The following is a 17,893-nucleotide window of genomic DNA, read 5'->3' as shown; positions in this document are numbered from 1 at the left end:
GCGGAGGGTGCGGGCTGGGCAGTAGAAGGAGAGAAGGGAGGTGAGGTAGGAGGGGGCGAGGTGATGGAGAGCCTTGAAGCCCAGGGTGAGGAGTTTCTGCCTGATGCGCAGATTGATCGGTAGCCATTGGAGGTGTTTGAGGAGGGGAGTAATATGTCCAGAGCGTTTCTGGGCAAAGATAATCCGGGCAGCAGCATGAAGTATGGATTGAAGTGGAGAGAGACACGAGGATGGGAGATCAGAGAGAAGGCTGGTGCAGTAGTCCAGACGGGATAGGATGAGAATTTCCTTACAGGAAATTCAATGGCAAATGGCAAAACCAGATTACAGACGGTGAATTTCTGGAACACAGTCAGTCTCTTAACAAAGCTTTCTTTAATAAAAAAAAGTTTTGCTTATGTTCATCAGTGACTGGGGGAAGTCACTTCACTTCTCTTATCCTCACTTATCTGTAACATCAAAAGTTAGTGGCTCACCCAAGGTCATGCCCCAGAAAGGTGGCAGAGGGGAGATTAGAATCCATGTCGTCTGACTCCCAGTCCTGTGCTCTTTCCACTAGGATAAATTAGGGGGCAATTATATTATATAAATTGGAGGGGGTTAAGTTAGCTCAAGGACTTGGATGGGTAGATATCTCCACTCTTCATTTAAAATTTTCTTCCTCCATTGCACTATTCTCTTCTTGGTACCTTATATGCTAAATGTTAAGGGCTCTTTAGGGGTCAATACTTCACAACATGTAACTGTCATTGCTGTTTAATGCTAAAATACTTTACTAAGTAAACCCCATTTACCTTCCCATAAGCAGAAGTGCCTGTGTAATCTGTGTATGGGAAACTCACAGACGTTTGAAAGATTCTGTCTTGGGGGGAGTAGGAATAGGATATTAAAATCCCATTCCCTCCAGGAGACCTTTCTCGACTGAGACTTGATGTCCTCTTCTCACATTCCGTTCTTCACCACACTCACACTTGGATTTGCCCCTTTAATCACTCCATCCTCAGTCCCTCAGCACTTAATACAAATCCATAATCAAATTACAGGTATCAATGTCTGTCTCCTCTAGACTGTATGCTTGTTGTGGGCAGGGAAGGTCTGTTGCAACGAGTTTTTTGCATTGTGCCCTCCCAAATTCTTAGTCCAATTGATTGATTGATTGAGCCTCCTTGCTACCTCCCTGCCTCCTGTCTCTCCCCACCCCAGTCCATATTTTACTCACTTTTCTATAAAAACACCAGTCCATGTTTCTCCACTTCTCAAAAAGCTCCAGTGGTTGCTCATCTACTCTGCATCAAACAGAAACTCCTTATTATCAGTTCTAAAGTTCTCAGTCACTGTCCCCCCTCCCATTTTATCTCACTGCTCTCCTACTACAACCCAGCCTGCACAATCTTCTCCTCTAACCCCAACCTTCACACCGTACCTCGATCTCATCTAGCTCACCACCTACCTCTCCCTCATGCCCGGCCTCTGTTCTGGAATGCCCTCCGTCTTCACATCCGACCAACAATTACTTTCTCCACCTTCAAAGCTTTATTGAAGACACATCTCCTCCAAGAAGCCTTCCCTGACTAAGCCCTCCTTTCCTCTTCTCCCTCTTCTGTGATGACTTGCTCCCTTTATTCATCCTCCTTCCTAGCCCCATAGCACTTATGCCCATATCTGAATTTTATTCACTTGTATTAATGTCTTTCTCCCCCTTTAGACTGTAAGCTCGTTGTGGGTAAGGAATGTGTCTGTTTATTGTTATATTATACTCTCCCAAGCACTTAGTGCAGAGCTCTGCCACAATAAGTGATCAATAAATATGATTGACTGACTGAGTAGTGAAGCCCTTGGGAGTTGGGGACTGAGGTTTGCAGGATTGTTACCCTTACTCCCCACTGTGACAGAATGTTTCCAAAGTTCATTAGTTTTCCACAGACCGATAACATAGACATCTCCAGCTATGAGCAACTAACTGGATAAAAGATTTTATTATTAAAAGCAATGACAGCTATTTTGTTTCAAAAATACCTGTTGGTCCCTTACTATGGTGGTCGACAGTGTACTAAGCACTGGGGTAGATACAAGATAATCAGGTTGGATACAATCCCTGTCCTACATAGGGTTCAGTCTTAATCACTATTTAAACAAATGAATCAGCAGGCACAGAGAAGTGGCGTGACTAGCCCAAAGTCACACAGAAGAAAAATGGTGGAGCCAGGATTAGAACCCAGCTCCTCCAACTTCCAAGCCCATACTCTTTCGACTAGGCCATGCTGCTTCTCATACTTGCTGAAAAGTAATCATCTGGGCCCTAACTAGCTCTTTGTATTTAGCATAGATGTTACCAAGAATAAAATAGTATATTGGAGGAAGAGATTCTTCATTGAGAAGTGGGGATATCTACCCTTCAGTGATCAAAGACCCCTAATTAATCTAACGTAACCCCCTAATTTAACTAAATTTACTATCAATCAATTGTATTGATTGATTCATTGATTTATTCAATCATATTTATTGAGCGCTTACTGTGTGCAGAGCACTTTATTAAGCGCTTGGGAAGTACAAGTCGGCAACACATAGAGACGGTCCCTACCCAACAACGGGCTCACAGTCTAGAAGGGGGAGACAGACTACAAAACAAAATATGTAGACAGGTGTCAAAACGGTCAGAATAAATAGAAATATAACTATATGCACATCATTAACAAAATAGAGTAGTAAATATGTACAAGTAAAATAAATAGAGTAATTAATCTGTACAAACATATATCCAGGTGCTGTGGGGAGGGGAAGGATGCAGGACGGAGGGGATGGGAGGGGGAGAGGAAGGAGGGGGCTCAGTCTGGGAAGGCCTCCTGGAGGAGGTGAGCTCTCAGTAGGGCTTTGAAGGGAGGAAGAGAGCTAGCTTGGCGGATGGGCGGAGGGAGGGCATTACAGGCCAGGGGAAGGACGTGGGCCGGTGGTCGACGGTTGGACAGGCGAGAACGAGACACAGTAAGGAGGGTAGCAGCAGAGGAGTGGAGGGTGTGGGATGGGCTGGAGAAGGAAAGAAGGGAGGTGAGGTAGGAGGGGGCGAGGTGATGGAGAGCCTTGAAGATGAGTGTGAGGAGCTTTTGCCTGATGCGTAGGTTGACAGGCAACCACTGGAGATTTCTGAGGAGGGGAATGACATGCCCAGGGCGTTTTTATACAAAAACTGAAACTGAAACACAGTACTGATTCAGCACTGTAGTACGCGTTTGAGAGAGTACAATATAACAGACTTGGTAGACATATTCCCTGTCCACAACTACCCCATAGTTTATCTAAGGGGTAGTAATTTCAGTGAATTGAACCCAATGGGTGCTAAATAAATACCCCTAGTACTGCTATCACTACTATATTTCTCTCCATACTTCACGCCGCTGCCCGGATTGTCTTCGTCCAGAAATGCTCTGGGCATGTTACTACCCTCCTCAAAAATCTCCAGTGGTTACCAATCAACCTACACATCAGGAAGAAACTCCTCACCCTCGGCTTTAAGGCTCTCCATCACCTTGCCCCCTCTTACCTCACCTCCCCTCTCTCCTTCTACAGCCCAGCCCGCACTCTCTGCTTCTCTGCCGCTAATCTCCTCACCGTGCCTCGTTCTCGCCTGTCCCACCGTCGACCCCCGGCCCACGTCATCCCCCTGGCCTGGAATGCCCTCCCTCCCCACATCCGCCAGGCTACCTCTCTTCTTTCCTTCAAGGCCCTACTGAGAGCTCACCTCCTCCAGGATGCCTTCCCAGACTGAGCCCCCTCCTTCCTCTCCCCCTCCTCCCCCTCTCCATCCCCCCGCCTTACCTTCTTCCCTTCCCCACAGCACCTGTATACATGTATATATGTTTGTACGTATTTATTACTCTATTTATTTATTTATTTTACTTGTACAGATCTATTCTATTTATTTTATTTTGTTAATATGTTTTGTTTTGTTCTCTGTTTCCCCCTTCTAGAGTGTGAGCCCACTGTTGGGTAGGGATCGTCTCTATATGTGGCCAACTTGTACTTCCCAAGCGCTTAGTACAGTGCTCTGCACACAGTAAGAGCTCAACAAATACGATTGATTGATTGATTGATTGATTAATTAACAGGTCTCTCCCTCTCGATTATGAGCTCACTGTGCACAGGGGACATGTCTACCAACTCTGTTGCATCGCCCTCTCCCCAGTGCTTAGTACAGTGCTCTGCACAGAGAAAGCACTCAGTCACTACCATTGATTGATTCTGCATTGGCACCATCCTTAGGTGTTCCTTGGCCATAGGCCATACTGGAGCCTGGAAAGAAATTGTCCATTACATTAGAGAAGTAGCATGGCCTAGTGGAAATAGCACCGGTCTGGGGGTTAGAGGGATCATAGTCTGATCCTAGCTCCTCTAATTTCCTGTTGCATACCTTGGGCAAATCACTTCATTTCTCAGACTCCTCAAACGTAAAATGGGGATGTGCCCAACCTGATGAACATGTATCTACCCCAGTGCTTAGAACAGTGCTTGACACATTGTAAGCACTTAACAAATATTATAAGAAGAAGGAGGAGGAGAAGCAGAAGGAGAAAGAGGAGGAAGAGAAGGAAAGAGAAGGAAAGGGAGAAAGACAAGAATGATAAAAAGAATGATAAAAAGAAGGAGGAGGAAGAAGAGGAGGAAGAATCAATCATATGTATTGAGTGCTTACTGTGTGCCAAGCACTGTACTAAGTGCTTGGGAGAGGAAGAAGAGAAGAAGAAGGAGGAGGTGGAGATGAAGGAGAATGAGATGGAGAAGGAGATGAAGAATTAGGAGAAGCCACTAGAGTTAAATTCACCTATAAACACATACAATACCCAAAGTTTCGGGAGCGCTGTGCACAGAGAAATTCTGTCCCCTATTTTTTTAATTATACTTATTAAGTGTATACTTATTAAGGCTTAAGGTATGTGTCAAGCACTGTGCTTAGGTAATCAAGCTAATCAAGTAGAATAGAGTCCCTGTCCCACAGTCGGAGGAGAAGGGAATAGAATTTAATTCCCGTTTTACAGATGAGGAAACTGAAGTCCAGGGAAGGTACATGCTAAAGGTCACACAACTGAAAAGCAGCAGAGCGGGACCTAAAGCCCAGGTCCTTCTGACTCCCAAGCAGTGCTCTAATCACTAGGCCATGCTATTTACCATCCTTTGTCCCACTTAATATTTGCACTATGTCTCATTTCTTTGTGAATCTTGAAAGGAGGCATTTCTTTCTTGATAGCAATGTGCGGTGCTGGTCTCTCCTCAACAAATGCCTTCCAGGTTTGATCTGGGATGTAGGCTTGTCTGAGGCTTTTACTTTTTTATAGTATTTGAAAAAGACCTGCTATGTGCCAGGCACTTTATTAAGCACTGGGGTAAGTAAAAGATAATTAGAGTTGACACAGTCCACATCCCACATAGGGCTCACAGTCTTAAAGATGAGGTAACTGAGGCCAGAGAGCTTGTGTAACCTATCCAAGCTCACACATCAGAGAACTGACCGAGCCGGCATTAAGCTCAGGTCCTTCTGATTCCCAGGACCATGCTCTATCCATTAGGCCATATTGCTTCTCACTCTTTGCTTACTGTGGCCTTGAAATGCTGCCTCTGCCCTTCTTGTTTTTGGTTTTCCAGATTCAGATCCCCAGAAAGCAACTGTTTATGTCTCTTGCTGACACTCATTCTCCTCTGTGCAATATTTAAAATCCAGCGTGTTTCAAATCCTGGAGCCATTCTGGGGACCTGCCACGAACATTGCTTCACCAAAACCTAAGAGGAGATTGAAGATCCAGAAGAGGATTCAGGAGTTGAGGATGAATTTGGATAGCTTCGCTTTAGGCCCCACCCACCGGGATGTTCCAGGACTGATGGTGACAGCCTGATAGATGCTCAGGAGGCAAGTGCTGCAGATGGACAGGCCGAGGGCCACTCGAAAGAGGTACGTGATCATTTTGCATCCAACATCATCTAGGAAATTTCCCAGGCTCCAAATTTCCCGAGCATTTATGATCCCCCCAGTGAGAAGAGTGATGGTGCTGGCCATGGTCAGGTGAGCAAGGATGAAGTCAGAGGAGCTTAGCTGTTGGCTGGCACAGATCTTGTGGATATAGAATGGGAAAAGGAATCCATTTGCTGAAATTCCAGCGCCAACCTGTGTCAGAATCACAATCCCAAAGGTGATGTCCATTCACCCAAATTCCCAGATGGAATTAGAGAAGATCTCCTTCAGGGTAACTTTGGGCAAGAGAATGACTTATAGTAAGTAAGAGAGAGAAAGGTGGGGGGGTGGGAGAGAGAGTGCCATAAAGTGTCACTGAAACCTAAAAACAAGAAGGCACCCCTTAAATTTGACAAGCAAAGAAAGAAGAGAAATGCACATACTCTATTTCTTAATGCTCCTGACATACTCCTATAATTTTTTCCCAAATTCTGCCACTTGTTTGGCAGGTTAGGGTTTGGACTGTTTCCTTCTGGGACCTGATGATTGGTCAAGATAATTATTTATAGCCATTAGTGTCTGTCTCCCCAGATAGATTGTAAACTCCTTGAGGACAGGGATCCTGTCTACTAATTCTATTGTTCTTTTCTTAGGGCTTAATAAATTTATCTTCCTGGAAAAAGCACTTAAGAATTCTGGTTGATTGACTGATAAAAGCTATAATGCTCAGGGCACGTGGGGTGGGTTAAAGGCTAATAATGTCCAGATTCCCAAATTTAATTTTGAGTGTGCTACCAGACCGTGCCACTAGCTGAACTAGGCTTTTCCTTGGAATATTTGTAAAGAGAGGATGTCTTTTACCAAAATTAAAATGAACAAAAAGCCAGCTTGCTTAATGCAGAATTCAATTCATTTTTGGACCTTTTCCAACTTGTTGCAAAAGCAGTGTGCTTAATGCTCAGCATCTCTGGAGAGATAACCTGAACAACACAATCTCTGCCTTGTGCCTTTGTTTTTAATGGTATTTGTAAGTGCTTATGATGTGCCAGTCACTGTACTAAGTGCTAGGGGAAAAACAAGATAGTCATGTTGGACACAGTCCCCATTCTATGTGGGGCTCAAAGTCTTAATCCTCACTTTGCAGATGAGGGAACTGAAGCACCGAGAAGTGAAGTGACTTTCCTAAGGTCACACTGCAGACAAGTGGCAAGGCCAAGAGTAGCGCCTTGGTCCTCTGACTCCCAGGCAAGTGCTTATCCACTAGACAACCTATAAAGGATAATCAAGGGGTTCCCTTACTGACAATGACACTGATTCTTCAGGCCCCAGCATCTGGAGTCTGAGGTGTCATTTCCTGGAGACGGTGGGAGATTCTCACTCTTGAGTGGGTGTCTTTGTGAGAGTGGACCGTGACTAGTCTAAAACGAAGCAGCGCGGCCTAATGGATAGATCACCAGCCTGGAAGTAAAAATGCTTAAGGTCTTATCCCGGCTCCACCACCTGTCTGCTGTAGGACTTCGGGCAAGTCATTTTACTCCTCTGTGCCTTAGTTACCTCATGTGTAAAATGGAGATTCAGTGCTTGTTCTCCTTTCCTCTTAGAATGTGAGCCCCTTGGAGAACATGAAATGGGTCCACCCTGATTATCTTGTATTGACCCCAGTGCTTAGTACAGTGCCTGGCACATAGTAAGTGCTTCACAGATAACATAAAAAAGTTATGGCCTAGGACTGTCCTTGTGTCAATCATCGGGGGAGCCTGGATTAATGTATTCTATCTGGAGGATTGAGGTGGAAAAAGAAGAGCTGTTAAGAGATTTAAGTGGAGAGAGAGGTTAGTGTTGCAATGGAGGTGAGGTAAATCACTCCCTCAGTCAGCTCTGCTTCATTGATAATCGTAATCATAATTCTGGTGTTGGTTGAAAGTATATGTGTCAAACACTGTGCTATATGCTGTGGTAGATACAAGACCATCTGGTCGAACCAAGTCCCATAAAGGGCTCACAGTTTAAAGGGGAGGGAGAACCGGTATTTAATCCTCATTTTACAGATGAGGAAAGTGAGGCACAGAGAAGTTAAGTTACTCGACAAAGGTCACACGGCATGCAAACTGTTGGACCTGAGTGGAAAACTCGAGTTTCCTGACTCCCAGCCCTGTGCTCGTTCCAATACAGGGTTACCCAGAAACAGGGAGCTGTTATATTTGGAATTACGCAGGCATTCATGTACTTGACCTAAACCCTCCTATTTCATCCCCCATCCTCATCCCTCATGACCTTATGTTGCCAACTTGTACTTCCCAAGCGCTTCGTACAGTGCTCTGCACACAGTGAGCGTTCAATAAATACGATTGATTGATTGACCCCTCCAAGCCAATCATGGTCTGGAGACGCAAGCTCATCACAAACCTCCATCATTCCGATGTCCATCTATTTCCAAACACACCCCAGGCCCAGCACACGGTTTCAGTCTCTGGGGGAATCTTCCCCTTCCAGCCTCTTGTCCCTGTAACCCCGTCAACAGACAGAAAGATGACTTTGTCCTACTCACCTGCCTCCATTTCCTCCGTGGATGAAAAGGCCAGCTCTCTGACACTGTGAATCTGGCGGAAGAAGAAGGAGGCAAGCATTTATCAGCTGTTTTTCTTCATCACCGCTCTCCCTCTGGAGGTCATTAGTGTGACCTCCAGAGGGAGATGGAGGTCATTAGTGTTCAGCGAGTTTGTCACTGGGCATTATCCGCTCTGACATTCTGCCTGGGACATCTCTGGCAATGGGTCCTCTCCTTTCTGCCCCCCGATATGAGGTTTGATGATCCTGGAGCTTTCTGAACAATGCAGAATGGTTGATTGGCTTACGGGACACGTCCTGGAAGAGACAGTACAAGGCCCAATCCTGAGGGACCTGTGAGTGACTTGAATTAAAAAAAATCAAAGCTGCTTAACAGGCTATTAGCAACTAGAAGCAATACAAATTCCTAGCCTGACTTTGATAGTTGATTTTTAACTAACAGTTGATTTTTAACTTGGATTGACCAGCTGTCAATACTACTATGTCATGAATGAATATCATTCCCTTAACATGTGTCCAACAGGAGGGGTGGAAGAAGGTGGCACTAGGCACATAGTAAGTGCTTAACAAATATCATAAGATCGTCATCAATGCTAGTACAAGGCTCAGAAGCTGCAGACCGATACCCACCTCTGACCCCTGCCTATGGAATACAAATGTTGGGGTTTGCTGCTGTCAATGGGCCCTTTGGAGGGGAAGTGAAGAGATTGGATTATTTGTTTGCAATGGTGTTTGTTAAGTGCTTATTATGTGCCAGGCACTGTACTAAGCGCTGAGGTAGATACAAGCTAATCAGGTTGGACACAGTTCATGTCCCACATGGGGCTCGCAGTCTTCATCCCCAATTTACAGATGAGGGAACTGAGGCCCAGAGAAATGAAGTGACGTGTCCAACGTCAAACAGCAGCTACGTGGTGGTGCCGGGATTTTGAATCCAGGTCCTTCTGACTCCCAGGCCTGTGATGTAACCACTAGGCCATGCTGCTTCTCCGGAGTTGAATCGAGGGGCTGAACCCTTAGGTATATTCTTGGAGCTGGGGTACTTGAGAAACAGGTTCAGACCTGGTTTGATCTCAATGGGGCGCCAGACTTACCATGTTGCCTCCTGTGGGTACTAAACTGATTGATGGCCCTCAGGTCATCAGTTATAAAAGTGCGAAGGATTATAAAATTGCTACTTATGGTAGCACTGATTTTTAACCTATCATAGGCTTGCTATGACATTTACGCAGCAAAATGCCTCTTTTTTCAGCATGAGTCAGTCGGTCAGTGGTATTTATTGAGGACTTGTTGTGTGCAGAGCACTATACTAAGCCCTCAGGAGAATACGATGCAACAGAGTTGGCAAACATGGTTCCTGCCGACATCAAGCTTACAGTCTAGAGATGTCATAGGGAAACCAGGAAACCAAGGACACCAAGCCCAAGACTTATTTCTTCATCACTTCTTCTTTAGCTTGTTGTTCACACCGAGACCCACTTAACCTCCAGCAGATAGGACGAGAACCAAGAGAGCACAGTGGCAGTGAAGCAAAGGTTATATAAAGTTTCAAGAAGAAGGGTTGAAAGGAGCTGAGAGGTCTTGGAGGAGTAAGATAGAGTAGAGGGCATCAGATTTGGCAAGGAGGGGCACTGGTTAAGGTTAAAGAGGACTGTTTCCACGGAGTGAAGGGTGTGGAAGCCAAATTGGAAGGGATCAAGGAGAGAACTGGAGAAGAGGAAGTGGAAACAGCAGGAGTGAACAACTCTTTCAAGGAGTTTGGAGAGAAATCATAGGATGGAGATGGGGTGATAGATAACTGGAAGGAGCCATGGGGTCAAGAGCAGGTTTTTCAAGGATAGAGAGACATTAGCAAGTTTGAAACCAATGGGGAAAAAGCCACTGGAGAGTGAACAGCTAAAGATGGTGGTCAGGGAAGGAAGGAGGGAGGGTCCAAGTGCTTTGATAAGGTGCCATGGGATGGGGTCAGAGTTCAGACTGTGAACCCCATGTGGGGCAGGAACTGTGTCCAAAGCAATTACCTTGTATCTACCCCAGCAGTTAAACAGTGCTTGCCAGATTGTAACTGCTCAACAAATTATTATTACTATTATTAAGTGCTATGGAGCTGTTTCTAATTCATAGCGGCTCTTCTGTTATTGTTGTTATGGTCTCTATCCATCTAGCTGCTGGTCTGCCTCTTCCTCATTTTCCCTGGACATTTCCTAGCATTAGTGTCTTCTCCAGGGAATTAGTTCTGATTATATGTCTGAAATATGCTATCTGAATAGAGTTGCTTGGCCTTCCAAAGACCACTTTGGCTTAATTTGTTCTAAGATCCAGTCTGGGCAGTCCACTGTATTCGCAAAAGCCTTTTACAACACCACATTTCAAAAGAATTGATGTTCTTTCTATCCTGTATTTTCACTGTCTAGCTTTCAGATCCATACATTGTCACCTGAAACATCATAGAATTGAAAATTTGTATTTTTGTGGCAATTCCTACATCAGCACATTTCATGACTGATCATACAAAAACTCCTCACTATTGGCTTCAAAGCTCTCCATCACCTCACTCCTTCTTACCTCACCTCCCTTCACTCCTTACCTCACCTCCCTTCACTCCTTCTGCAACCCAGCCCGCACATTCCGCTCCTTTGGTGCTAGCCTTTGCACTGTGCCCTCAATCTCGCCTGTCCCATTGACCCCTGGCCCACATCCTACTTCTGGCCTGGAACGCCCTTCCTCCTCAAATCCGCCAAGCAATTACTCTTCCCCCCTTCAAAACCCTACTGACGGCACACCTCCTCCAAAGGTCCTTCTCAGAATAAGCCCTACTTTTCCTCAACTCCCCCTCCCTTCCACCACACTTTGATTCGCTCCCTTTGCTCTTTGCCTCATCATCATCATCATCATCAATCGTATTTATTGAGCGCTTACTATGTGCAGAGCACTGTACTAAGCGCTTGGGAAGTACAAATTGGCAACATATAGAGACAGTCCCTACCCAACAGTGGGCTCACAGTCTAAAAGGGGGGAGACAGAGAACAAAACCACACATACTAACAAAATAAAATAAATAGAATAGATATGTACAAATAAATTAAATAAATAAAGTAAAAAAATATGTACAAACATATATACATATATACAGGTGCTGTGGGGAAGGGAGGGAGGTAAGATGGGGGGATGGAGAGGGGGACGAGGGGGAGAGGAAGGAAGGGGATCAGTCTGGGAAGGCCTCCTGGAGGAGGTGAGCTCTCAGTAGGGCCTTGAAGGGAGGAAGAGAGCTAGCTTGGCGGATGGGCAGAGCGAGGGCATTCCAGGCCCGGGGGATGACGTGGGCCGGGGGTCGATGGCGGGACAGGCGAGAAAGAGGTACGGTGAGGAGATCAGTGGTGGAGGAGCGGAGGGTGCGGACTGGGCTGTAGAAGGAGAGAAGGGAGGTGAGGTAGGAGGGGGCGAGGTGATGGACAGCCTTGAAGCCGAGGGTGAGGAGATTCTGCCTGATGCGCAGATTGATTGGTAGCCACTGGAGATTTTTGAGGAGGGGAGTGATATGCCCAGAGCGTTTCTGGACAAAGAGAATCCGGGCAGCAGCATGAAGTATGGATTGAAGTGGAGAGAGACACGAGGATGGGAGATCAGAGAGAAGGCTGGTGCAGTAGTCCAGACGGGATAGGATGAGAGCTTGAATGAGCAGGGTAGCGGTTGGGATGGAGAGGAAAGGGCGGATCTTGGCAATGCTGTGGAGCTGAGACCGGCAGGTTTTGGTGACGGCTTGGATGTGAGCGGTGAATGAGAGAGCGGAGTCGAGGATGACACCAAGGTTTCGGGCTTGTGAGACGGGAAGGATGGTAATGCCGTCAACAGAGATGGGAAAGTCAGGGAGAGGACAAGGTTTGGGAGGGAAGACAAGGAGCTCAGTCTTCGACATGTTGAGCTTTAGGTGGCGGGCAGACATCCAAATGGAGATGTCCTGAAGGCAGGAGGAGATGCGAGCCTAGAGGGGGGGGAGAGAGCAGGGGCAGAGATGCAGATCTGGGTGTCATCAGCGTAGAGATGATAGTTGAAGCCGTGGGAGCGAATGAGGTCACCAAGAGAGTGCGTGTAGATCGAGAACAGAAGGGGACCAAGCACTGAACCTTGCGGAACCCCCACAGTGAGAGAATGGGAGGGGGAGGAGGAGCCTGCAAAAGAAACTGAGAAAGAACGACCGGAGAGGTAAGAGGAGAACCAGGAGAGGACGGAGTCTTTGAAGCCAAGGTCAGATAGCGTGTTGAGAAGAAGGGGGTGGTCCACAGTGTCAAAGGCAGCTGAGAGGTCGAGGAGGATTAGGACAGAGTAGGAGCCGTTGGATGTGGCAAGCAGGAGGTCATTGGTGACCTTTGAGAGGGCGGTTTCCGTGGAATGTAGGGGACGGAAGCCAGACTGGAGGGGGTCGAGGAGAGAGTTGTTATTGAGGAATTCTAGACAGCGAGTGTAGACAACTCGTTCAAGGAGTTTGGAAAGGAATGGTAGGAGGGAGATGGGGCGATAACTAGAAGGTGAGGTAGGCGGCCAGATCGTCGGGGGTGAAGGAAGGAGGAGGAGGAGGAACCGGGGGCCTGAGAAGGGAGTTGAGTGTACGGAAGAGCTGGCGGGGGTGATGGGCATGGGTGTCAATAAGGGAGGAGAAATAGTTTTGTCTGGCAGAAGAGAGGGCTGAGTTAAGGCAGGAAAGGATAAACTTGAAGTGAACGAGGTTGGCATGGTGTTTAGACTTTCGCCAGCAGCGTTCGGCAGCTCGAGCATAAGAGCGAAGGAGGCGGACAGTGGCAGTGATCCAGGGCTGTGGGTTAGTGGTGCGAGAGCGGCGAAGGGAAAGGGGAGCGAGTGAGTCTAGCTGAGTAGAAAGGGTAGAGTTGAGAGCAGTAATCTGATCATCAAGACTGGGTAAAGAGGAGAGGGCGGCGAGGTGGGGTGTGAGGCGCTCCGAAAGATGGGTGGAGTCCAGAGAGCGGAGATCTCTGTGAGGGAGTAATACGGATTTACAGGGGAAAGGAGTGTGAGTGAGGAGGCAGGTGAGAAGATTATGATCAGAGAGAGGGATTTCAGAGTTGGTGAGGGTGGACACAGTGCAGCGGTAGGAGATGATGAGGTCGAGGGTATGACCAAGTTGTTGAGTGGGTGAGGTGGGGTGGAGGAAGAGGTTGGCAGCGTCAAGGAGAGATAGAAGGCGGGCGGCAGAGGAGTCGTTAGGGATATCCATGTGGATATTGAAGTCTCCGAGGATCAGAGTGGGCATGGAGAAGGAGAGAAGGAAGGTGAGGAAGGGGTCAAAGTCGTTAAAGAAGTTGGAAGTGGGGCCCGGAGGGCGGTAGATGACCGCTACAAGAATCTGGAGGGGGTGGCAGAGGCGAATAATGTGGGCTTCAAAGGAAGGGAAGGAAAGGGAAGGGGGAGGAGGGATAGTGCGAAAGCGACATTGGGGGGCGAGAAGGAAACCGACACCTCCTCCTTTTCCGGTGAGTCTGGGGGAATGGGAGAAGAAGAGGCCTGCACTGCAGAGAGTAGCAGAAGAGACCGTGTCGTCTGGAGACAGCCAAGTTTCAGTTAGGGCGAGGAGGAGTAGAGAGCTGGAGAGGAATAGGTCCAGGATGAAAGGGATCTTACTTAAAACGGAGCGGGGGTTCCAGAGGCCACACTTGTCAGCAGCTGTCGAGGGAGGGGAGGGAGGGGGAAGGGTACGAAGGGTGGGGAGGGTTTGGATTGGGATGAGTTGGCGGGGGCCTGGGCGGGGAGAGTGGGAAGGGGGGTGGCAATGGGAGAGGAGAACTGGGATGGGGTGGGGGCGGGGAGAAGGGGAGGGAGGGGGCCCGGGGAGGGAGGAGCGGAGGGCTGGCGCTGGTACAGAGGAATCCTTGGTAGGGGGTGAGGGGGAGTGGTATTGGTGGGGGAGAGGGAGGGAAAAAAGCTGGGTGGGAGAGGGGAAGGGGAAGGTGAGGAATGGGAATGGCAGTTGGGAGCAAGGGAACTGAAAGTTCATGGTGAGGTCAGCAGGGCGAGTGACAGTACGGTGGGATGTTAACAATTGAGATGCAGAAGCAATAAAACAGTAGCAATGATATAAGTAGGCGATGGCATCACAGGGTGTAGTTAAACAATCAATATGCTATGGCAATAATAAAATTGGCAGATAATGATGTCACAGAGAGCAGATACAAAATATTAAGTGCTGGAGTAGGGTGGGCCTGTTAAGGGGGGGTCAGGGAGCAGAGATACCTGGGGAGAGGAGCGGACAGTCAACTAGCATGGGAGGGATGAGGAGGTGCCAATGAGGTTGTCGTTAATGTAACATGGTGCTAACGAGGGCTTTTTACCTGGGGGCGGGGGGAGAGTCAGTCAGGACCGGACCGGGAAGGGGGGGATGAGGGGCCCTTTAAGGAAGGTCGCCTAAATGGGGAGGGGGTGGAAGCAGCGGGGCGTCCGTGGGGGAGCTGCGATAGCAGGCGGGCCTCTCGGGAACGGAGTCCCGGGCGTCAATGGCGGCGCTCTGAGGAGAGGAGCCTTCCGGGAGCGGCAAGGCCTCCTCCCCATCCTACAGCACTTATGCATATATTCATATATCTATAATTCTATTTATTTATATTGATGCCTGTGTACTTGTTTTGATGTCTGTTTCCCCTTCTCTAGACTGTAAACCCGATGTGGACAGGGATTGTCTCTCTTTATTGCTGCATTGTACTTTCAAAGTGCTTAGTACAGTGCTTTGCACAGAGTAAGTGCTCAATAAATATGATCGAATGAATGAACGAATGAATGACCGACTTTTTCCTTTCTGAACAAATAACATAATTAAGTAATTAATCAACCTCCAGGACCAATCTTTGGGGCATAAATATCAATCAGTCTCCACTACCCTAGCCTGTTAGGCTCCTTGTACTTAGTCCATGAGCCCCATGTGGGATCTGATTATCTCATATCTACCTCAATGTGTAATATAGTGCTTGACACCTAGTAAGTGTTTAAAAAACTATTATTATTGTTACTTAAACCATGAGCCCCATGTGGGACCTGATTAGCTTCTATCTTCCCAAGCACTTAGTACAGTGCTTGACACATAGTAAGCACTTAACCCAAATCATTATTATTATTATTATTATTATTAGTAGTAGTAGTAGTAGTAGTAGTAGTAGTAGTAGTAGTAGTATCATTATCATTATTATTTTCATTCTCAGGTTGATGCTAGGTTGCTAGTGACAGTGGTCCTCAGTCCAGATGGGCACCCTCTAAGTAGTAGAGGGAGAGACCCCAAACTTTCCAGCTTGTCAGGGAGGATGTGAGGGAATCAAAGGGCCAAAGAAATCCTAGATGAACTATTTATTATCTTACCTTCTCTTCCCCTGGCTATGCTTTGCTGCCTAAATAAACCTCTTGCCTTTTCAGAGGCCTTCCTCAATTAAATCCTCTTTCCCCCAGCTCCCTCTCTCTTCTACATCCCCTATGCACTTGAATCTGTTACCTTTGGGCATTTGACATTTGCCCCACCCTCAACCCCATTGTACTTTTGTACGTATCTTTAAATTATATTTTATAAATGATTTATTCATATTAATATCTGTCTCCCATCTCTGGACTGTAAGCCACTGAGCGCAGGGAACATGTCTGCCTGCTCTGTTGTATTGTACTCTGCCAAGTGTTCTGCACATAGCACGTGCTCAAAAAATCTCATTAGTTGATTTATTCTGGGCTCTGAATTGATGACACCTCTTAACTCTCCTTACCACCATCCTATATCTTACCTCTAACCTTCCCTGAAAACAAGTTCCCGGAAAGGTAAATCCCACTGTCTTGTCCAATGGGATTAATTAGTCTCTGAAAACCCAAGGCCATCCCTAGGGCTACTTCCTTGGAGCCCTGGGATTAAAGTCTCCAGAAGCACTATCTAAGAGATCTGATCCTCAGCCCCAAGAAGGTTCTCCCTCAGAGAGCTTCAGAGGCCAAACAAGCAGGCTTGTCTGTAGCCTGGACAAGTCATCCAGTTCTTGGGGATGTTTCTATTTTAGCAAGATGATGAAGAAGGCCGGCCTCCATTCCCATTGATTTCCATCCTCCCTGCTCCAGTGGCTTTAAATCAAAGATATTTTCCAGACGTCATGCCCATTATCCCAATGATGCTGATGGGGTGACTGAGGGAACGGGAGAGGAAGGGACCTGTGAGTTGAACTCAGTACCCAGGAAGGTAAAAGGCTGTTAGAAAAAGACATGGGTTCACCATTGCTACTGGTTTCCTAGAGCTGTAGATGCCAGCGTGTCCTGTCAGGTAAGCTCACCACTTCCTGTTTCCTGCTGGAGCTTGATGATGTGCAGACAGGTGGGGAACAAAACAAGAAATTTCCCGATCTTCTGTTTGGTTGTGTGGTGGTCCAGAGAGTCTTTCAGATCCAAGGATGAAGGAAGACCTAGGGAGGCATGAGTCTATAAGAAGTGACATCACTGACTCAGAGGATTGCCCATCCAGCCCAGATTTATGTCTCTGTTATTTTTGCATTTTGATAATCAATCAGTGGTATTTATTGAGCGCTTACTATGGGAAGAGCCATTTTTAAACACGTACTTTATGCCAGGCCCTGTACTGAGTTCTGTAGTAGATACAAGCTAATAACGTTGGACATAGTCCAGGTCCCACATAGGCTCACAGTCTTAATCCCCAACAGATCAGGTAAGTGAGACACAAAGAAGTGAAATGATTGGTGCAAGGTCATAGAGCAGACAAATGGTGGAATGGGGATTAGAACCCAGGTCCTCTGAGTTCCAGACCCATGGTCTTTCCGCTAAGCCACACTATTTCCATGGTATGTAGCAACTACATACTTTGGGGAACAACAGGAACGTGGACCAGGAAGTGCAGACCTCTATCCTACACTTTAGGATAGTGGAAGAAGCATGGCCTAGTGTAAAGTCAGGGCCTGGAAGTCAGAGGACCTGAATTCTAATCCTGATTCTGAAACTTATCTGCTGTGTGACCTTGGACAAGTAATTTAATTTCCCTGTGCCTCAGTTTCCTCATCTGTAAAATTGGGATTTAGTGCCTGTCTGTCATCCTAAGGCGCCAGAGAGGCCCGCCATAGACGCCCGGGACTCCGTTCCCAAGAGGCCCGCCCGCCATCACACCGCGTGGCCCCCGCTGCTACTGGAAGGATCCTCTCCTCAGAGCGCCAGAGAGGCCCGCCATAGACGCCCAGGACTCCGTTCCCAAGAGGCCCGCCCGCCATCACACCACGTGGCCCCCGCTGCTCCCGGAAGGATCCTCTCCTCAGAGCGCCGCCATAGACGCCCGGGACTCCGTTCCCGAGAGGCCCGCCCGCCATCACACCGCGTGGCCCCCGCTGCCCCCGCTGCTCCTCTCCTCTGAGCGCCGCCATA

At 47.4% G+C, this 17,893-nt stretch overlaps 1 protein-coding gene across 1 annotated transcript in view; it reads right to left on the bottom strand.

Annotated features, from left to right (window-relative positions):
* Window positions 1–5,800: 5,800 nt before the first annotated feature.
* Window positions 5,801–17,893, bottom strand: part of LOC119922863 (olfactory receptor 14A16-like) — a 14,771-nt gene continuing 2,678 nt past the window's right edge. Inside the window, exons 2-4 of the mRNA XM_038742469.1 lie at window positions 8,487–8,538; window positions 7,242–7,292; window positions 5,801–6,132 (exon numbers count right to left, since the gene is read on the bottom strand). Coding sequence (XP_038598397.1) covers window positions 5,801–6,132; window positions 7,242–7,292; window positions 8,487–8,538 — 435 coding nt within the window. The remainder of the gene's footprint in view (window positions 6,133–7,241; window positions 7,293–8,486; window positions 8,539–17,893) is intronic.

This window comes from Tachyglossus aculeatus, unplaced genomic scaffold (assembly GCF_015852505.1).
Source record: "Tachyglossus aculeatus isolate mTacAcu1 unplaced genomic scaffold, mTacAcu1.pri scaffold_129_arrow_ctg1, whole genome shotgun sequence".
NCBI classification, from domain to species: Eukaryota; Metazoa; Chordata; class Mammalia; order Monotremata; family Tachyglossidae; genus Tachyglossus; species Tachyglossus aculeatus.
This window is presented reverse-complemented; position numbering and strand designations above follow the sequence as displayed.